The sequence below is a fragment of the Hoplias malabaricus genome, chromosome 9 (genome assembly GCF_029633855.1).
Source record: "Hoplias malabaricus isolate fHopMal1 chromosome 9, fHopMal1.hap1, whole genome shotgun sequence".
In the NCBI taxonomy this organism is placed as follows: Eukaryota; Metazoa; Chordata; class Actinopteri; order Characiformes; family Erythrinidae; genus Hoplias; species Hoplias malabaricus.
The window spans coordinates 34,799,637-34,820,780 of NC_089808.1; the positions used below are offsets into that span (position 1 = coordinate 34,799,637).

Consider the following 21,144-nt stretch of genomic DNA (forward strand, 5'->3'; position numbering starts at 1 on the left):
CATTATATCTCTACTCCAAAATTTAACGAGCAGTTTTCTGTGAAAACCACTGTACACAGACGTTTTCTTTCCTATCTCCACCCCCCCCCCCCCCCCCCCCCCAAAAAAAAGAACATAATTGCTTTACTATACAGGAGGTCCTCGGGTTACGTCAGTCCCGAGTTACGATGTTTCGTGGTTACGACACATCTCCCATTTACCGTATAAAGCCTTGTTTCGACTTAAGTGGTTTTGCGTCGTAAACGTCGTAACGTGAACTTCGTGTTTGGTGTGCGCGGCGCGACGGAAGAATACACGGTTACGCGGCTCGGGACCGAGGAGGATAGGTGTGAGGATAGGATCAGTGCTTACAGTATGTTATTTCCATACAGTATGTACGTATGTTCCGACTTACACCGAAAATCGGTTTACGACGCGACGTAGGAACGGATCAACGTTGTAAGTCGAGGACCCCCTGTACTAGGAAATTTTGAATAAATATAATGTTAACTTACAATTAATCATGATTAATCACGGAATATCTTTGTGATTTAATGTGATTAAATTTTAAATCGATGAACACCACAAGTTAACAGCCATTCAGTGCATACTTTTTTTAGCAAAGAGTTTTTTTGTATTTAATGCTGTTGAAAGTTTAATGGATTAGCCCGATCACATCATCACTGTTACGGTCCAGAAAAGTGAATTATTCTCAGACACTGTTACCAGACCCAACATTTCCCTGCAGAAATCCTTACATACTCTTTATATCACACTGTGATGATGAATGCTTATGTAAATCGGTACATCCATCAAGCTCTGGTTCTTACTGTAAGAGAGATCAATAGAATAATTTAATTTGCATTATCATCATGTAAACTGCCAGCTACGGTCCTCACAGCGAATTCATCAAGAGGACTATCTTTTTATTTTTATTTTTTTATGCTGACTAACGTTGCCAGAACTCTGTGTTGTTTCTCAGTTAATCTTTCCATAATCTCTCCAACCATCTTCATTCACTTACAGTTGGTTTCCTTGTACTTGTGTCATAACTAGCTCTGCGTATATACATTCAATGTGGAGGACAGTCATATAAAAGACTCTATTGTTTTGACGGCGCACTTGAGAAAGTTTTGCACTGACCCACCTGCATTTCTCCAGCATCAGCTCTAAAGTTCTTTCCCATCCATCACAGCATAAAGGAGGAGGTCAACAGTTTCAAACCAAGGACAAAACAAGAAGGGAACAATCTAATTTGGAGTCTCAAAGTGCTCTCTTTGTCTCTCCTGAATGTGTCGGCCCCGATTTCTTAACTAGTCTCAGAGAGTGAGGCGGGGATGTGACCCGAGAAGCAAAGTGAGAGGAAGTGACTAACAGAAGGTAGTTTTGTTAGTTTTTCTGGAACACTGTTCATTGCTGCACTCCGGATTTTGTCTCCCAACATTTTAACCCTTGCAATGCTGGCGTGTAGAACTTTTGCTAATGTGATCTGCTAGTTTCCCACCTTTTTTATGTTACAAACTGCAGCTCGAAGCAAGAAAACACATATGTAACAAATATGTTTCATACTTTACTCACCTTTACACACGTCACAGTTCAGTAATAGGCATGGCTAACTTCCTGTGTGTGTGAGTGTGTGTGTTTGTGTCCTCACTCCTACTACTACAGTCCATCCAACAATAACAGCAGCATAATATTCCTATATATATATATATATATATAGCTCACAGAAAGCTCTATTTCCTCGGGCTGGTGTTTTGTAATCCACGGAAAAGCATGCATTTTAAATCTCTGAGCTCTAATACTGCTGAATAGTAGCTTGGTAAGATTGGGTTAACAAGTTTAACAAAGGTGTGTTTCTCCGAGTGTGAATCTTGGTGGATGTTTGTTTGTTTGCGGTGCACACTGTTCCGTGGCATGAATGTTACACTATTGCCAGAGCTACAATCAACATGAACAGGAGGAATACAGGAGTCAGACACAGAACAATAAAAGATGAATTATTTACAAGCTGATTAGTCAGTGATTAAGAAAAAAAAAAGTGTTGTGGGAACAGCTTTGCATCAGACTTTAACACATTCTCACTCTGCGTTTTCTGTCCTTCTCAACCTGTCTTTTTATGTTTATTTTTTTCATTCTTCTCTTTCTCATCTCACTTTCTCTTTGCTCCTCTCTCTCTCTCTCTCTCTCTCTCTCTCTCTCTCTCGCGCTCTCTCTCTTTCTAATTAAAATAAATGGGATGGATACAGATAAGCACTTATGGATTAGATCTGTCTGTCTTATGATAGAGGTGCTGGGAAAAATAACCTGTCAGTGATCTGTACATGTGTTTGTGGAGAGAGAGAGAGAGAGAGAGAGCTCATTTGAAAAGTCCTTTATAGCAGTGTGTTGTACATGAGTAGTGATGTACTGTCTCTTCATCTTTGTGTCACTCACTTTTCTTTTCATACAGAGACAGCCACACAAATCTTATCACCCACGCATGTAATCTCTCTCTCTCTCTCTCTCTCTCTCTCTCTGTTCCTGTAACTCTCTCTCTCTCTCTCTCTCTCTCTCTCTCTAACTCTGTTGCCAGCAGGTGTCTGGCTGCTGAATTTTAGACACAGCTCCAGGGTTACTTTAGGTTGTCTCGAGCTTCTTACATTTTTAGAAGGAGCATTCTGAGAGGCAAAATGAGGCAGGTGTTCAGAGTGAGGCAATTTTTCATACACACCAATACACACACACACACACACACATTTCAGTCCAGCTTTCTTTTTTCTCCCTTCATCAATCCCTCCTCCTTCACTTTTCTCTCTCTGTCCAGCAGTGTTTTTCTCGGGCACATTAATTTTAGCATTGGCCATCACTGTCTTCTGATAAATGTGTCGGACACATGAATATTCAGAGCGAGGGCAGATGTCCAACAGCTTACAGACACAGGGACAGGAATAAAAGAGTGATCATTAACCTTGTGCTGAGTAACACAGGCCATATTCTAACTCAACAAACAAACACAAACAAGTGTGTTTCTGGGAACTGTCCACACCCTGTACTTCCATTCATTATTTGTGGAGACTTGCCCTGATCTGTAAGGGTCAAACAGGTCGAATCGTCCTATTGGTCTAGGAGTTTTATCATGTTTTAACTGGCTAACATTGACATTTTATTACAAATTCTGCACATATTTAGAGAACATATGCTTCTGCACTCGGGGGTTTCTCTCCGCCCCCACCCCCCACACACACACACAAACACACAAAAGCACAGTTTGAATACATGTGGCCTATTGTGACGTGTGATAATTACCCTTACGGCAGATGTTAAGTTAAATGACAAAAAGCTGTTTACTGCAGTTACTGTGTTGAAGTGCTGCAGTTTTGAGGGTTATGTTGACACACAGTTGTTTAGTCTGTATTATTTATCCACGCAACCCACTCCTGCTCGCTCATGGTCAATATCCCATACATAATGGAGCCAGTGCTGAATAACAGACGGTCTATGGGAAAATCAGGGCTGTATATAAAGCAGAAGAGGAAAGGGTGAAGGTAGAGAGAGCACAGAGGAAATATAACCATCGGTACTTTTACAGATTATTTTATTTGACATTACGTCATGAACAGAGAGTTAACACGTTATTTCTTTAGTCAGAGAAATGTTCCGTGTGTTGGAAGGTGATACTGGAATTAGAGGCTTGAATTTGGTCTTTTTAATCAGTTGAGAAGAGAGTGAGAGATGGAAGGAATTAGAGGAGCTGACATCAGCATTCTTAACTGATCATCCACAGCAGTGTGTGTGTGTGTGTGTGTGTGTGTGTGTGTGTGTGTGTGTGTGTGTGTGTGTGAAATGTATGAGCAGCCTACCATCACCCATAACATTAGAGGACACAGTGTCCTCTGTTTGGCATACCCATAATTCATTCTGTGTGGGCCGTCATGGGGATTCTTATGACATTGAGCCCATCCCACAGTGTTTCTGCCCTGCTGTCCAGGCACAAGTTTTCACCGTACTAGTCAATATATATACGACTAATAATAAAAATACACTGAAATTTCTGATGCTCTGATTTGATTAAAGGGAGCAGTCTGCCATTTTTACCAGCAAAATAAGTCAAATTTAAGAAGGATAATGAAGTAATATTTTACCGTTCAGCTGTCAAAATGGTTAGTAGTCGCTGAATGAAAGGGTATATGATCTGTGTAGTGGGTCCCCTACATCATGACGGCCATGTTATAAATAACATTTCTGAAGAAACTCACTGATAGATTCAGTCCAATAGGAATCAGTATAATGATTGCTGCTTAGAGCCCAGTTTATGCTTCTGTGTCGAACCACTGCCGGAGGCAACACGTTGATGAGACACCTATGCCGTAGTCTACATCGTATCCTACGCATTGTATCGACGCAGACCGCACCAACTGTGATTGGTCAGTGTTCGGACAAGTTGCTTAAGTTGAACCAAAGAAATACAGAAACAGAAACTCTTCTCCACACCACAGTGTCGGCAGACAGCAGCAAATTCATGGTCATAGATTGCTTTAGGGGTGTATTTGCAGAGTGATACAGACACATATGCACAAGTATAAACATTGCCTAGTCTAGAGCATAGGCTGTGTGTCGAGTTAACGCAGAAGCTTAAGTTGGCTTTGTCATGTAGAAGAATCCCTGGAGAAAATTAAGTGACTGATAAACCTTTAATAAACACGACTGATGATTTACAGCACATTTTAAAAAACTACTCATGAATTTTTCTAGTTTGAGCTTTAGAAACATCTGTAGACAACTTAGATCCATCCTGAAGCCCAGCCATTTGCACACAGTTGTTACGACTCTGTGATCGTAGACCTCTAAAACAGATGGTTCCAGTGCACGGTTGCATCGATGGCTCACATAATAAAAATAAATTCTATCAGAGATTTTTTCAGCTACAGCCGTGGTGAAGTTTTGGATTACTGAGTACAACATTGTGTTGACGCTGAAATATACAGTCATTTATTCATGTGAAAATGAAGTAATCAGTACATTCCTATTCTTCATTTTAAAATGAAAGTATTAACAGGACGGTTGGGTTTTGAAGGAGAGACTGAATGGACCGTCTGATTTGAAGGACAATAATTTAACCCTTAAGTCCTTTCTGTCATTGCTGACAGAACAAAAAAAAGTTAATTTTACAGGAGAAAGAAATAGGTTCTTAAATTTTAATGGAGTTGATGTAGATACTTTAGCTTTAGGAGCTGTTTCTGTTCTTCTTCTCTAGTGCCTCCAACAAGGCCTAAGATCTACACTGCCCTCTGGTGGAATTCAGACTTTTTTTTTTTCAATCTTGACACTTTAAGAGAATGAGTAATAGTATAAAAGTAATAATCGATTATGATACGTTACTATCTGATTTTCCAACTTTCTTATTCATTGGTTTTCTAAGTAATTCTGCCCATCCCTCATTTATAATTATAATACTCCATTCACCTTGGACTTTTCACTATTCACCAACAAGTGTTCCCTTGTTGTCAAGGGCAGCTCAAAATTTCGTATAACACAGAGTGGGTTAATATATTAGTTTTGAAGTAGTTACTAAATATTTCATAATCATTAGGCTACTGAATAATGCGTCTTAATATCAGTAAGACCAACACTAGGCCTCATGTAATAATGGTGGTGTAGGAGTAAGGGAAGGATGGAGGTAGATGCAGGAGGCTTTATTACAATAACTTAAAGGAAACTAGACAGATGGACACTATAAACAAAGCTAAACACTAAGCATTAAACAAAGCTAAACACTAAACAAGGGATCGAAACATTAAACAAGGACTAACCATTAAACAAAGCTAAACACTAACCCATTAAACAAAGCTAAACACTAACCCATTAAACAAAGCTAAACACTAACCATTAAACAAAGCTAAACACTAACCCATTAAACAAAGCTAAACACTTACCATTAAACAAAGCTAAACACTAACCATTAAACAGAGCTAAACACTAACCATTAAACAAGGCTTAAACAAGGGATCGAAACATTAAACAAGGACTAAGCATTAAACAAAGCTAACCACTAACCATTAAACAAAGCTAAACATTAAGCATTAAACAAAGCTAAACACTAACCATTAAACAAAGCTAAACACTAACCATTAAACAGAGCTAAACACTAACCATTAAACAGAGCTAAACACTGACCATTAAACAAGGCTTAAACAAGGGATCGAAACATTAAACAAGGACTAAGCATTAAACAAAGCTAACCACTAAGCATTAAACAAAGCTAAACATTAAGCATTAAACAAAGCTAAACACTAACCATTAAACAGAGCTTAACACTAACCATTAAACAAGGCTTAAACAAGGGATCGAAACATTAAACAAGGACTAAGCATTAAACAAAGCTAACCACTAACCATTAAACAAAGCTAAACATTAAGCATTAAACAAAGCTAAACACTAACCATTAAACAGAGCTAAACACTGACCATTAAACAAGGCTTAAACAAGGGATCGAAACATTAAACAAGGACTAAGCATTAAACAAAGCTAACCACTAACCATTAAACAAAGCTAAACATTAAGCATTAAACAAAGCTAAACACTAACCCATTAAACAAAGCTAAACATTAAGCATTAAACAAAGCTAAACACTAACCCATTAAACAAAGCTAAACATTAAGCATTAAATAAAGCTAAACACTAAGCATTAAACAAAGCTAAACACTAACCATTAAACAAAGCTAAACACTAACCATTAAACAATGCTTAACACTAAACAAGGGATCGAAACATTAAACAAGGACTAAACAGAACTAAGGGGCTAAACACAGAGCAAGACTAAAGACAACACCAACAAGAAACACCTTGGCACTAATTAAGACACATGACACTAGAAACACAAGGGAAGGATATCACATGACCAGGGAACAATCAGGAAGCAGACACAAGACAGGGGGGAACAGTCACATGACAAGGGGAGCACAGAACAGAAACAATACAAAACACAAAACAGCACGTTACGCCTCAGGTTCTAGAGCTTCATATCTTCATTTCTAAAGCGTCTAAATATCCATCTCTTTGACATCTGTCCCTCAGCATCAATGTGTTTGTTTATTACTCTGAACACCACACCCTCTCCTTCTCTTTATTCCCTCCCTTCGAGCTGAGGTCATTGAAGATTCACAGACGTCCTCTTAAGTCTTAAGCAGGTGTTTTATAACAGTTCACAGTAAAAAATGCAGTAGTGAAGTATGAGATTTGTCTATATTTTTCCCCCCACTAAATCTTTTCTTCCCTGCCTAGCTTTACTGCACACGTCCAGGTGAAAAGAGCCCATATGACTTCATCCCTGTGCGACACATACAGATTACAGTAGTAACATTTTATGTCATTTTATCTAATTCCTTCTTGCCATCCCGACTTATTTTTAAATCGTTTGTAGTTTTGAAATCCCCCTCCTTTCTCTGAAATGCGTAATACATTTGGAACAGTGATGGGATTTCAACCCTACTGCCTCCTAAGCCTTTCTAAAACATTGGCGCGCTGGGATTTGTACCTCCTCTCTGCTGATTGATTCAGTGAGCTTGGTAAGCCAGAGCCCTCTGAAGAGCTCTAGAGAGAATCGTGGAGAGGAAAGGAAAGAGGGATAAATCTTAACCCATTTATTTCAGGCTCTTGTGCTTTCGTTCCTGTTATTACCCACACCACCTTCTCCAATGAACTGATCTATAGTCGCACCACTCTTCCAGCTCTATCTTTGCTCAGCATTCGATGCTGTATTTTGTACCTGTTATAACTTGTTTCATTTATTTCACAGAATGGTTTAAATCGTCCTAGGCATCCATGAACTTTGATTCAGTTTTGACAGGTTTACATTTACATGTTTGGCATTTATTAGACACATTTACCCAGAGAGATTTACAGTTCCAATCGTGTTACAGAGATGTACCTGCAGTGTTAGGAAACTCACCAAAGAGCTCTTATTGGTGCAGTGTGCCTACCCAGACAGGGCATTGAACCCTGGTGTTGAAGTCCACAGTGTTGCTGTTAGAATAAAGACCAATGTATAGAAATCCAGTTAAATCTTATGTTTTAAATATCGCTAATATCTTATTTGGAAAAACAGTCTGAAGAACACTGGCCTGACTCCTGATTTTTTTTTTTTTTTTAGCCACTGCATGGATTTGGTAAACTCCATCAGAAGGCACTTGATTTAATTTAATAAAGGATTGATCAAGTGAAGCAGGTACTGAACAGTCTAAGGTTTCCTTAGACAAGAGTTTTGGGAATAGTTAGATAACATACTGACAAAGAGAGGCACGTGTAAAGCCATATATATGGCCAATACGCCTGTACATGTTCTTATTGGACATGTTACAGTGTAATTTGTGGACGCTGTCATGATCCCATCGACTGAGAGTAGCCCACCATCAAAAACCTCCAGCCATTGGCAGCATCCTGTGACCACTGATGAAGGACTAGTGGATTAACAACAAAACGTGTGCAACAACAGATGAGCTACTGTCTCTGACTTGAGTGCAGAGTGCACAACACACACACCACCCAGTCACCTACTCTTTTATACCACATTGAAAGAAAGTGTAACAGTGAGCTGTCAATTTCCAAATAGTGAATCCATATCTACACTGTCAAGCCTCAGATCTTGCACTTGTTACTTAGACTTCATTTTGACTGATAGAGAAGACAATCAGCTTCATTCATTCATTCATTACCTATAACCGCTTATCCAGTTCAGGGTCGCGGTGGGTCCAGAGCCTACCTGGAATCATTGGGCGCAAGGCGGGAATACACCCTGGAGGGGGCGCCAGTCCTTCACAGGGCATCACACACACACACACACATTCACTCACACCTACGGACACTTTTGAGTCGCCAATCCACCTACCAACGTGTGTTCTTGGACTGTGGGAAGAAACCGGAGCACCCGGAGGAAACCCACGCGGACACAGGGAGAACACACCACACTCCTCACAAACAGTCACCCGGAGCGGGAAACGAACCCACAACCTCCAGGCCCCTGGAGCTGTGTGACTGCGACACCTACCTGCTGCGCCACCGTGCCGCCCCCTATCAGCTTCAGTACAAATTTATTTTTACTGAAGTATAACCATTTAACTACTAAACTGAATCAGTTAACCACTGACAATGTCTCTTTAGACACTGATGAACATATGAAATAACTATATTCACATTCTCAGATCATAGCTTTTTCCTTATCTTGCCATTTTCAATACGTTCTCTTACACTATCACTATTAGACAAATAATGTCACTGTTGACCTTTTCTATGCTCTGTGTTAAAATTAAATTATACATTTAAAGTGTCATTAGTTAATGTTTATTATATCCATGTAATAAACTGATTTTAAAATCACTAACATTTATATAGACATTAGAAATATAGACTTATTTGAATGTACTGATTGGTGTGTAGTTCGGTGTGTTCTCCCTGTGTTCGCGTGGGTTTCCTCTAGGAACTCCAGTTTCCTCCCGGAAATCCAGTTTCCTCCCACAGTCCAAAAACACACATTGGTCGGTGGATTGGCGACTCAAACGTGTCCGTAGGTGTGAGTGAATGCGTAAGGGTATGTCCCTTGGTAAGGTCTGGCGCCCCCTCCAGGGTATGTTCCCGCCTTGTGCCCAATGATTCCGGGTAGAGTCCGGACCCACCGTGACCCTGAACTGGATAAGCGGTTACAGATGATGAATGAATGATCGGTGTGTAGAGCAAAACCAGTACATAGACATACAAGTGATAAGCTTGTTTTAAAAACAACATTATAATGGTGTCTAAGGGGGCAGATTCTGCCTTTAGGAATCAGAGTACTTTTATTATTCTGATGTCTAACGTCCATGATGGTATTCAAAATTCTGTGCATCCCTTGCATCATTTATGTGTCAGCTCTTCATGCTTTATGTAATGTTATGTGCCTTTAAAAGGCTTGGTGATTAACTTTTCATAGTGTCCTTTCTGTAGTGATTTAACACCCTGATGTTAACACTATGCACTGGTAACGTAAATGTTAGCATTCATCGTGACTCATGTGTGAGTCAGTCCACAGTCTCACTGACCGAGGGCTATTTTTAGACCAGGAACAAATGAGGACCAGCCACAGTGTCACACGATTACTCTTTCAAAATATACATATATAATGTAGAAAGCTACATGACCAAAAGTTTGTGGCCCAATATTTCTTCTGAAATGAAGAGTTTTAAGGACCATAACCTCATCTACACATCTGGGAATGCTTTAGACTCCCATGGGAACCAGTTCTGGACCACAGACACCAGACCAACTCGTCATAAAGTTATTGGGTGGTGGTACTACTCCAGAGAATGCACTTACACTGCTCCACAGCATAATGCTGGGGGCTTTCTACTCCTCTAATCCACACTTAGTTTTAAACTTATTGACCTTAACCTCGTGTGAAGTTGTTGGTGTGTTTGTAGTAATTACTAAAGTGTTAAATGTGATGAAAATGTACTGTCCACCAAAGTGTAAACATGAAAGTATTTCACGTTTTGTGCTTACCTACTTTCCTGTGCTGCTCAACAGACAAAACCTGTAGCATTTGCTGTCCGGACCAACGTCAGCTACAGCGCTTCCCTCGAGGATGACGTTCCTGTGCCTGGAATGGCCATATCTTTTGATGCTAAAGACTTCCTACATGTAAAAGAGGTCAGCTGTTGACACATTCACACTCAACAGGTTTAGTGTATGTTAACGGAATAGTAAGCTGGGGTTTGAAGTGATGATGGTGGGGTTGTGTGTGTGTTGCAGAAGTTTAACAATGACTGGTGGATCGGCCGCTTAGTGAAGGAAGGCTGTGAGATTGGCTTCATCCCCAGTCCAGTGAAGTTAGAAAACACTCGCATCCACCAGGAGCACCGAGCCAAACAGGGCAAATTCTACTCCAGGTACACACACACACACACACACACACTGCAATGACAAGTTGTCTGGCAAGTATGACAGACTAGTGTTTAGACCCGGTTTGTGTTTATGTAGACATCTTTTGTTGCTTTTCAAGAATTCCCAGAATAACTCCCACTGTGAAGAAAACATGTCACAGTGTTTTTGCCTGTCACACATTCTCTCTCCCTCTCTCTCTCTCTGCCTGTCTCTATCACTCTCTCTCTTTCTCTGCCTGTCTCACTCAATCACTAATCTTTTTCTCAATCCACTATTTATCTGTCACTCATACACGCTCTGTTATCTCTCTCTCTCTCTCTCTCTCTCTCTCTCTCTCTCTCTCTCTCTCTTCCCCCCAACTATAGTAAATCAGGGGCCAACTCCTCGTCCAGTTTAGGGGAAGTGGCTCCAAACTCTCGGAAGTCTACTCCTCCATCCTCAGGTTAGTTACCACACCAGTTCTTTCAGATGAAAACTGTACAACATCATTCTAATGTAGCATTCACACTCTCAGTTCAGTTTCACTTCGTGATTCAGAGATTCACATCCATTCGTCTGCAGAGTAGCCCAGCTCACACCACTTCAGTAACTTATACCAGGGACACTGCAGCTGATTTGTGACTAATCTGATATGGGAAGAATATCCGCTACATATGACTTCTTTTGTCTTCCTCTGGAAGGGAGAAGGACAAATGCACCCTTTCGTTTTGGGGACTAGTAACTGATTAGTCTGTCACTGCTCTGTTGCAGTAGACTCTCGGGGTCTCCTTTTTTTAAAATACATTTTATCAACATCATTTGAAATCAGAATCCATCCTTTTAAATTGTGTTTAACACTTAATATTTGAAGATGAAGATACTCAGTGAAATGGTCTAAAATGACTTGGAGGTTTCATTATCCCCTGTTCATAGTAAAGAAATCCTGTGTGTAGAGGTATGAAGTTCTGACCTGACACTGACGGCGTTATGTGATTCTCATTTAAACAGTTAAACAGTTTATAACTCGCAGCTTTGATTGCTTTTAATTTTTCCTAGAGATGCACACTGTTATGAGAATATCCTGAAAGGAAGATCATAGCTGAAGAAAATGCTGTAATAGAGTAGATCTGTCAGACATTTAAAACCAGTACTGAAGTATTTATTGCGCTGTTGTATTGAAATGTGAAACATTTTGTGGTGCTGGATTGTTGAGCTGAAATTCTTTCTGTTTATTTATTTATTTTGATTTACGAGGATTACCCTCATGTGTTTGATAATGTATGGTGTAATATTCCTTTTGTTCATTCCCTGTGTGTTTTTTTCCAAGCCCCATATATAACTGTGTGTGTGTGTATACATGTGTGTGTATAGCTGTGGATATAGACGCTGCAGGCTTAGAGCCAGAGGAGCCTGAACCTCCTCCTCTTCCTCAGCAGCGTTCTCCCAAAGCCAGCCCAAACACAGTCATATCCCCTTTAGCCCGCGAGAAACGAATGCCCTTCTTTAAGAAGGTAACCAAGGCGACAGGCCCTCCCTCCTCTGCACTCGTCCGTATGGCTGTTTTAACGCACCTGCCGCTGTGCAGCATCACGCATTGTCCGTCCATCTGTCTGTCCGTCTGTCTGTATGGCGTCTCTGTCTGTACCGCCACGCAAAAGCCATGAAGCACGCTTGCTTGGTCTTTAACCACTTGTTGTTTTTCCCCTTCTCTGCTGTTTTCTCTCTCTCTCTCTCTCTCTCTCTCCCCCTCTCTATTTCTCTCTATACGACACTCTATTCCCTTCTTATCCCTCTCTTCCCTTTTCTCTCTTCTTTCACACTAAATCTTTTCACTTTCTGTCTTTCTTTCTCTCTTTCTTCATCCTCCCCTCTCTCTCTCTATCTCCTCCCATCAGCTAAACAGAAGCAGAAGTCGGTAAGTTAGGTCTGCTCTGAGGGCCCTGGAGGTGGCTCTTAAGGCCTTTGGGGCCTGCTGGAGTTTCTCCTGCGTAGCTGTGTGTTTCTTCTTCTCTCACTAACATTTCCTTGTAACTCTGCTTGGCTGTAATGTGTGTGTGTGTGTGTGTGGGAGTGTTGGTGTGTGAAATAAAAAGAATGGGATCTCATAGCCATTTCATTTTCATAGTTAAACGTCACCTGCACTCACACCTCAAAGGTGTGTTCATTCTTAACAACTGTACCAAGCTTCCAACAGTCTCTCTTCACCTGATCAGAAACTGTAGCACACATTTTATCTTTAGTCTGAGTACAAAGTGTACTGTGCAAAGTTTAGACTACTCTTCATTCATTTGATTTCTTTTCCAAACACACTTTGCCTTTATTGCAGCCCCACACCTAAAAGGTGAGGTCTGGACTGGCCAGTCTGAAGACTTTTCTGAAGATGTGTGTGTTAAGTTTGGTACTAACACCTGACTGAGCCACATTCAGAACCACTGTAAAATGCTCTATGCACATGTACGGCTGCATCATTGCAATATCAGTTGTAACAAAAAACGCAAAATGTTAAATAGCCATTGTGCTGTTTACAGAAAAAAAAACTTTTGCCCTCTGCCTCACAACCATGGTCTTCCTGAATTAAACCCCCTCTCTCTTTAACAACACCCCTAAATAGTGCCAGTGGTTACATCAGTGCACTGCTGGGCCTCTCTTGATTTTTGGGATATTTGACAGTTCAGTATCTTTGGCAGCTGGAGTTCCCATTCAGTGTGTTTGTGCTGTTGTTTTCTCTTTGAAGCTCTTGGTGGACTAACACACTCTGACTTAAATGTGTGAATAATTTAATGTAGTGAAATCTTGTCTTTGTCTAAATCTACTGTGTTGTACATCTAGAAAAATAGTGATGGTATGTTTATTTTTGGTCAAATTCACTATGAATCCTGTATTCTGCTCACAGGGTCCATATAACACTTTATAATGCATGACAAAAGCATGTGTCGCAAATGGTGTTGATGGGAACGTTTTGAGCATCATAAAGTCCTGAATAGATTCTCATTTATAGAATTGTTATGAACATATTTTGTCTAGGGGTGGGCGATATAGCCTTCAAATAATATTGCGATATACTGGGATATTTTTGTGATAACGATATACATTCACGATATATTTATATTAAAAAACTTCTTAAAAATTAATTTTAAAACACTTTTTAAAGTTTTTCCAACAGACCGTCCTGAAATCTGTGATACAAATTAGGGCTGGGTGATATGACCAAAAAACTTATACAGTGGAACCTCTATCTACGAACTTGATCCGTTCCGTGACCCGGTTAGTAAGTGGAAAAGTTTGTTTCTCGAGTCAATTTTCCTCATTTAAAATAATGGAAAAGCAAATAATGCGTTCCAGCCCCCACCCCGAAAGTCACCCTTTTTGCGTGGGAGACGAAGCGTAGATACGGTTTAACTTAGCACGAATTTCGATGTCTGCTATTTACACTAATGCTAAATTGCTAAAGCTACAATGTGCTAATCTTAAAAGCTCACTCAAGTCTGGGGGCGCTGGGAGACTCGCCTATTGGGGTCAGTGGACATTTCCAGACGCCGTCTCGGTGGAGCCTCGGGTTGGTTTTTAGAGTCATGGTTCGTTGGTGGAGGTAAAAAATATTCAAATGCCCGGTTCGTATCTTGGAAAGTTCGTTAGTATAGGTTCCACTGTATCTCGATATGCCTCGAATGACGAGATACGAAATTATGAAAACCATTACAAAATATAATGTCAATGTATTAGTGTTTATTTTAGCACCAAATAGAACATGCTGCATTATCTATCTCCAATTATCAACTGTATGTCTAAGAAATAGTGATGGTCTGGTCAAGCCCCCGATACCAATCTATAATATTGAATATCTGCTGATACTGAATCCTGATCTGATACCTGGATTTTAGACAGTACTCTTACACAGTCCACACTTCAAGTAAACTCAGCCCTGTGTATCTGCTTGACAATGAACATCTCACATTAAGAAATAAACTGCCTGCATCCAAGCTGCTGCTAATTTTTTTTTTTGTATAACAAATAAACAAATGGTGTCTTCACAAATTATTTTTAATCTCATGAAATTATCTGTGATTTTTATGTATAAAGAATTACTTTGATTACAAAAGTCAGTCAGGTTTTTTTAGTCATCACAGATGTGTTAAATGAAAAATTAAATGTAGTTTCACTGTAGAGACACAGTGCTAAAATAACATTTTATTCTTTTCAGCACTGGTCTGTTTCTCTCAGCGCCACAAAACCAACCCTGTAGGCGGGACTGTGACTTCATTGGCTGCAGCACTAAATAATGCACAGCTAAGTCTGGCTGCTGATTGGCTAAAAAAAATTGATGACCAATGAGAAGCGCATTCTCAGTTTGGGAGCCGTGGAGAAGCTGACAGCGTGTCTCAAACAAGTCCCATTCTTATTTGGAAATAAAGCTTCACCACTTGTTTCAGTTTAGTCCTTTGTCGGCTTACTCAGAGTTATCAGAGGAGAAGACGTGAGTGCCGCAACCTGCATGCATGCGTAGGTGGGGGTGCGCGTGAGAGAGCACAACAGAGCTGAACATTTGGGACATTTGTGCACTGTTTTAAATGTAATCAGATGGAAACCTGCGTATCCTCTGCATACGCGATATAACGAGAATGGCCATTTTCTAAATCATGTAGAAAATACTATGGAATGTATGCATCTTTGCGATACATCCCCTAGCTGTAGCTTGAGCGCAAGTCACGCGCCTGTGTTAGAAGCTCACGCTTACTTCACAATATCGCGATATAAAGTCGTATCAAATTAAAAAACATACCAGTATTATCCTGAACGATATTATATTGCACACCCCTAATTCTGACTTTCGAGAAGTAATATAGTCTTGTTTTAAGTGTAATTCCAGTCATTTAAAAGTAATTCTACAAGCATAAGCCAAGAACTGTAAAGGGTTATGTGTCATATTTAAAAGACTTATAAGAATTACAGGATTCATTAGTGTTACTGATTTTTCTCAGTCATATTTCTTACGTATTGCTCTATTTTATCTTTGTTTAATGAAACACAACCAAGCAGCACACTCCAAAATAAAATCTCTTCTCAATGTAATTATTATTAGACAAAATCTAAATTGACTCATAATTATTATCATGTCTAATCCTGCAAGTGCATCTCTTGTGAGAGCTTGTGGTTTTTACAGATAACGGTGTCAGGCTCAGGCTGTTAATTATTCTGATCCCGTTACAGACTCCGATGCCAAAATTAATTTGTAATTGCAGCTGAAGAGGAACTTTAATAGGATGATACTGGATGTCAATTAGCTGTTACAGACATGTTGTTTTTAGTAGATTACAAATGTGAAAAGGAGCATGGAGATGCTTTATTGTAGACATACGCTCCCTCAGGGCACATTAATAAATCAGGATTGCCAGCCAGTTGAAGTTTGTTTGTGCCTCCTGCTCGTATTGACCTTCAGTGAACCTTGAGAGCAGCGAAAAAACTGTTTGAGATTCAATTCAACTAGGAATCGTCTGAGAAATCACATTTGTTACATTTCATGCTACTGTTTAAAGATGAATCTTTAAAATTTAACTAAAACCCATTAATTCCAGAGCATTTCTTCTGTGTGTCTATGTGACTGTGGATTCCAGTTTCTGTGTTTGAACATTTTCTGTATTATAACACGCCTATTGGATGGGGTTGGGAATTAGTGCCTGTCCTGGGAATGCAGAGGGAAACTATTTTATTAACTAACTCTGGTAAAAAAGCATATTTTCTCCTCGGACATTAATGTAATTGGCGCATTGTCCCTGTTAGAAACTCAATAAAATTAAATATTAATAATAATAATCATAATACTCTAATACAATCATTTTTGTTGTGATAATTTATGTCAAAAGTTTGCGAAAATCTCAAAGTATTGTGATATATACATCGCCCACTTGTATCGCTACAGACAATTACAAAGTTGTTTGTCGACTGAGTGGTGTGTTATGAGCAGGAAAAACAGAAAAATGTGAAACAATGGACTGGGAACCACGGGTGTATTTTGTGTGTGTGTGTGTCTGTGTGTGTATGTTTAGTAACAGTGAATGTGATAGTTTATATAAGTGTCTCATGTGGTGCGGTGGGTTTGGCAGAGTTGGAGGCCGTGTGGGAGAGAGAGTGACGTGTGTTTTCCCGCTCTCTGCAGACGGAGCACATCCCTCCTTATGACGTGGTGCCCTCCATGAGGCCGGTGGTCCTGGTGGGACCCTCGCTCAAGGGCTATGAGGTCAGCTTTGCCAACAACGATTCTCAATCAGCCGTCATTAATCTAAACGTAATCACATCTTTTACAGCGGGGTTTCCACTGACCATGTGGAACGCTTGGAGATTTTTCCAGACCACATCCTGGTTTCGTTTACTTGGCCCTCACTTGCGATTAACTGCATCTAAATATGACTTGGTTATAGGCCGGTATATCATATCATATCAGCACACACACCTTTATTGACAGGACAGAACCTTTTATCTCCAAAATTGTAGATATTTTCTATGACATTTCTACAGGTCCATTTATCATGAAGGTTTCTCTCAATATACACGCTATATATTAAAGTATATTATTGTAAGTAATGTTAGATAAAACTTGAACAAATTGTCATGTATTAAACATGACAAGGTAGGTTCAGACACCCTCAAAATATGCCTCATATCCCTTAGTTTAAAGGTATACTTCGTAAATATATGTCATTATCAACAATGTTCAAATGTTCACTTACATTTGACAAAGGCTCTTTTGGTGTAATATGACGTCTGTTTCTTTTTCTTGTCTTACAGGTAACAGACATGATGCAGAAAGCTTTATTTGACTTTCTGAAGCACCGATTTGAGGGAAGGTAAGAGCTGAATGTCCCTGTCTATGTGTGTGTCTGTCTCAGCCTCGTCAGTCCTCCTTTGGGGTAGTTTATGTATTAGCGTGTGTGCAGAGCTACTTTAAATAGTCTCGTCTCATTGCCTTAATTGGCCATGCTCGACCATAAGCACAAAGCTGGTCTGCATGCCTGCGCTTTCTCTGAGCTGGAGCATTCCCAGAGCACCGCCTGTCCCTCTTCCCACTGCTCTACAGTCAAAAAACACACACAGCTGCATGTGTGTTACAGCTTGTAGCATTTATACCATAAGGTACATCAAGGCACACCTCTAATGTAGGGAGAAGGTAAACGAAAACCTCCTTCTCAATAAACTGTGGTAATATTGAACCTTGATGACCGAAACCCACAGCCACTATTCATTTCCCACTGTGGGCTCCATGTGAAACGTGTCCAGTAATGAGTCTGAAGGCAGTAATAGTAAGAATAGCTGTTTATTTATATACGATAAACCAAAGGTTGCTTTACAGTATGCAAATCAGTAAAACATGGCACAGTTACGAATGTGCAAAATATTATCAGCTGTAGAGCAGAGCTAGTTTCCTTTTTCTCTTGCCTTCTCAGTGCATGGTTATTATGAACACTTTATTCTAGGCCATTGTTCATAAAGCTGTTAGCCTTAAGAAATATAACCTACAGTACAGTGTTACTATATACTGCAGCATTAATTTTCCTCTCTTGTTGAATTATTTGTGGAAAGCTATTTTTCTAAAATTTCCAGACATTTTGTTTGTATCTCGCTCTCTCTCCCTCTCTCTTTCTCTCTCTCTCTCCCTCTCTCTTTCTCTCTCTCTCTCTCTCTCTCTCTCTCTCTCTCTCCTCTCTCTCTCTCTCTCTCTCTCTCTCTCTCTCTCTTTCCCTTTCTCTCTCTTTTTCTCCATCTCTCTCTCTCTTTCCCTTTCTCTCTCTCGCTTTCTCCATCTCTCTTTTTCTCTCTCTCTCTCTCTCTCTCTCTCTCTCTCTCTCTCTCTCTCTCTCTCTCTCTCTCTCTGTCTTTCTCTCTCTCTCTCTCTCTCTCTCTCTCGCCCTCTCTCTCACCCTCTCTCTCTTTCTCTCTCTTTCTCTTTCTCTCTCTCTCCATCTCTCTCTCGCCCTCTCTCTTCTCTCTCTCTCTCTCTCTCTCTCTCTCTCTCTCTCTCTCTCTCTCTCTCGCCCTCTCTCTCATTCTCTCTCTCTCTTTCTCTTTATCTCTCTCTCTCTCTCTCTCTCTAGGATATCCATCACTCGGGTGACAGCAGACATTTCTCTGGCCAAGCGCTCCGTTCTGAATAACCCCAGTAAACACGCCATCATTGAACGCTCCAACACACGCTCAAACCTGGGTGAGTGAGTGTGTGGTGGTGCTGCATTCATAAATTCACTTCACGGTATTGAACGGCATGGTGTCAGATACTGAATATAAAGAAATAATCAGTAATAATTCCGTTAATTCACTTTAATAACAACGATTCACTTAAATATTAATGTTAATTCATTCATACCTGACCTTGATCCAAATATCAAGTAATCCTCAAAATAATTTTGAAAACATTTGCAGAATTAAAATGTAAGAATACACTTAGACTCAATGTTCTTATATGAAACCAGTAATTATTACACATGTATAGACGGTACTCTTTTCCAAGGCCAAATTAGAGCACAGTCCTGCTCCTCTGTCAAAACCTCAGAGCCACGTTTTAAACTGTTAGAAACTGTTCATTGGTTAACAGTTACCTGGAACAAAACCTCTTTGTTTTAATGTACATTTAAAGTGAGAGAGAAAGAGGAGGAACTGACAGAAGAGATTTTGAGGCTGGGTTCATGACAAGGGTGCAGGATTTGGGAGAGAGAAAAGAGAAAGAGAGAGATGGAGAGTAGGAAGCTTGTTATGATTGTTAGTTTGGCTTGATTAACGAGGCATGATTAAGATCAAAGGCATTCTTACAGCATGACCTCCTGATTGCACTGCTGGTAATCTCTTGGACAATCACGATTCAGAACATACACACACACACACACACACACACACACAAAAACACACGCCTCCCGCTCACAAGTCCAGTTGAGAAATGTCCCACTAAATCCTCCACAGTTAACTGTCAGTGGTATTATAACAAAGTGGAAGCAAATGGGAACAACAGCAACTCGGCAACAAATTGGTGGGCAATGTAAATTGACAAAGCGGATCTTGAGGCACATGTTACCCACTTTCTTCAGAGCCAATCACTGCAGAACTCCAAGCCTTATATCACCAAGCACAATGCAAAGCTTTGGATGCAGTGGTATAAAGCATGCCACCACCGGACTCTTGAGTAGCAGAGATAAGTTCTCCTTAGTGAAGAGTCATGCTTCTCCATCTGGCAATCCAATGGACGAGTGTGGATTTTGTGGTTGCCAGGAGAACGGTATTTGTCTTACTGCATTTTAAATAGCATGGTGTCCCCCAGAATGTAGCTGATTAGCTTAGTTTGGTTTGTTAAGTTTGCTTCATTAGTTATGCAGTGGAGCTACGAGGCTAACGTACACTGTATGTCCAAATATTTGTAGACCTACCTTATTATTAGATCAGCTACTTTAAGGTTCACTGAGCCATTCAAATGTGCCCACACTCTGTATAATCTCCACCGAAAAGCATGAAATGTTATGGAAGGCTCTTCAGAGGAGTTTTACAGGGGTTTGAAGTCATCATGCTCAGTTTCAGATGTCAGCTAGAGGGGTACAAAGCCCTCCAGCACCGGTCTGTGGAGCAGTGGGGCTCTGTCCAATTTCTGTGCGATGAGTTGATCAGTACCTGATCTTACTAATATACGTATGGCAGAATTCCATCAGATATTCACACACATGTTCCAAATGCTAGTGTAAAGGCTTTCCAAAAGAGCAGAAGCAGTTCTTTCGTCAACCGCTTTTTCATTTCATTTCAGAAGAAATGTTGGAAAAGCCAGCGTTCACAAGTGTTTGGCCTTATAGTTAATCTGTAACGGATGCTAATAGCACCACTAAAGAAGTGAACATGGGACACCATGTATCGGCTGGTCATAAAAATCTGGGGTAAATGGGAATGACTTTAATGAGGAGAACATGAAGTACAGTCATTTTTGGTCTTAACCCTCCTAATAGCCTTCTCTGTGCTCGTGTGTGTGTGTGTTAGCTGAGGTACAGAGTGAGATTGAGAGGATTTTTGAGCTGGCGAGGACATTACAGCTGGTGGTCCTGGACGCTGACACTATAAACCATCCAGCTCAACTCAGCAAGACCTCACTCGCTCCCATCATCGTCTATGTCAAGATCACCTCACCAAAGGTACACACAAACTTCCCATTTGTGTCATTCATATGATATTCAGTCCTTCTCTCTGGCTGCCTTTCATCTGTGATAGAGTTTTGTGTGTGTGTGTGTGTGTGTGTGTGTGTGTGATGCTATTTCTTGGGATAAGTCAATA

The 21,144-nt window shown here is 40.3% G+C and overlaps 1 protein-coding gene across 8 annotated transcripts in view; it reads left to right on the top strand.

Annotated features, from left to right (window-relative positions):
- The window catches only part of cacnb2a (calcium channel, voltage-dependent, beta 2a), an 86,349-nt gene that overhangs the window by 57,334 nt on the left and 7,871 nt on the right, over positions 1-21,144 (top strand). For 5 of the 8 annotated variants that reach the window (XR_010804137.1, XM_066680331.1, XM_066680338.1 and 2 more), the window contains 8 exons: positions 10,516-10,638; positions 10,741-10,877; positions 11,238-11,314; positions 12,223-12,362; positions 17,006-17,086; positions 17,635-17,693; positions 18,939-19,048; positions 20,854-21,005. Coding sequence is in view for 7 of the 8 variants with exons in the window: in XM_066680331.1 (XP_066536428.1) it covers positions 10,516-10,638; positions 10,741-10,877; positions 11,238-11,314; positions 12,223-12,362; positions 17,006-17,086; positions 17,635-17,693; positions 18,939-19,048; positions 20,854-21,005 (879 nt within the window). In the remaining variant the exon portion in view is untranslated. Of the gene's footprint in view, positions 1-10,515; positions 10,639-10,740; positions 10,878-11,237; positions 11,315-12,222; positions 12,363-12,746; positions 12,767-17,005; positions 17,087-17,634; positions 17,694-18,938; positions 19,049-20,853; positions 21,006-21,144 lie in introns of all 8 variants that reach the window. The other 3 variants (XM_066680333.1, XM_066680336.1, XM_066680337.1) reach the window with 2 other exon arrangements.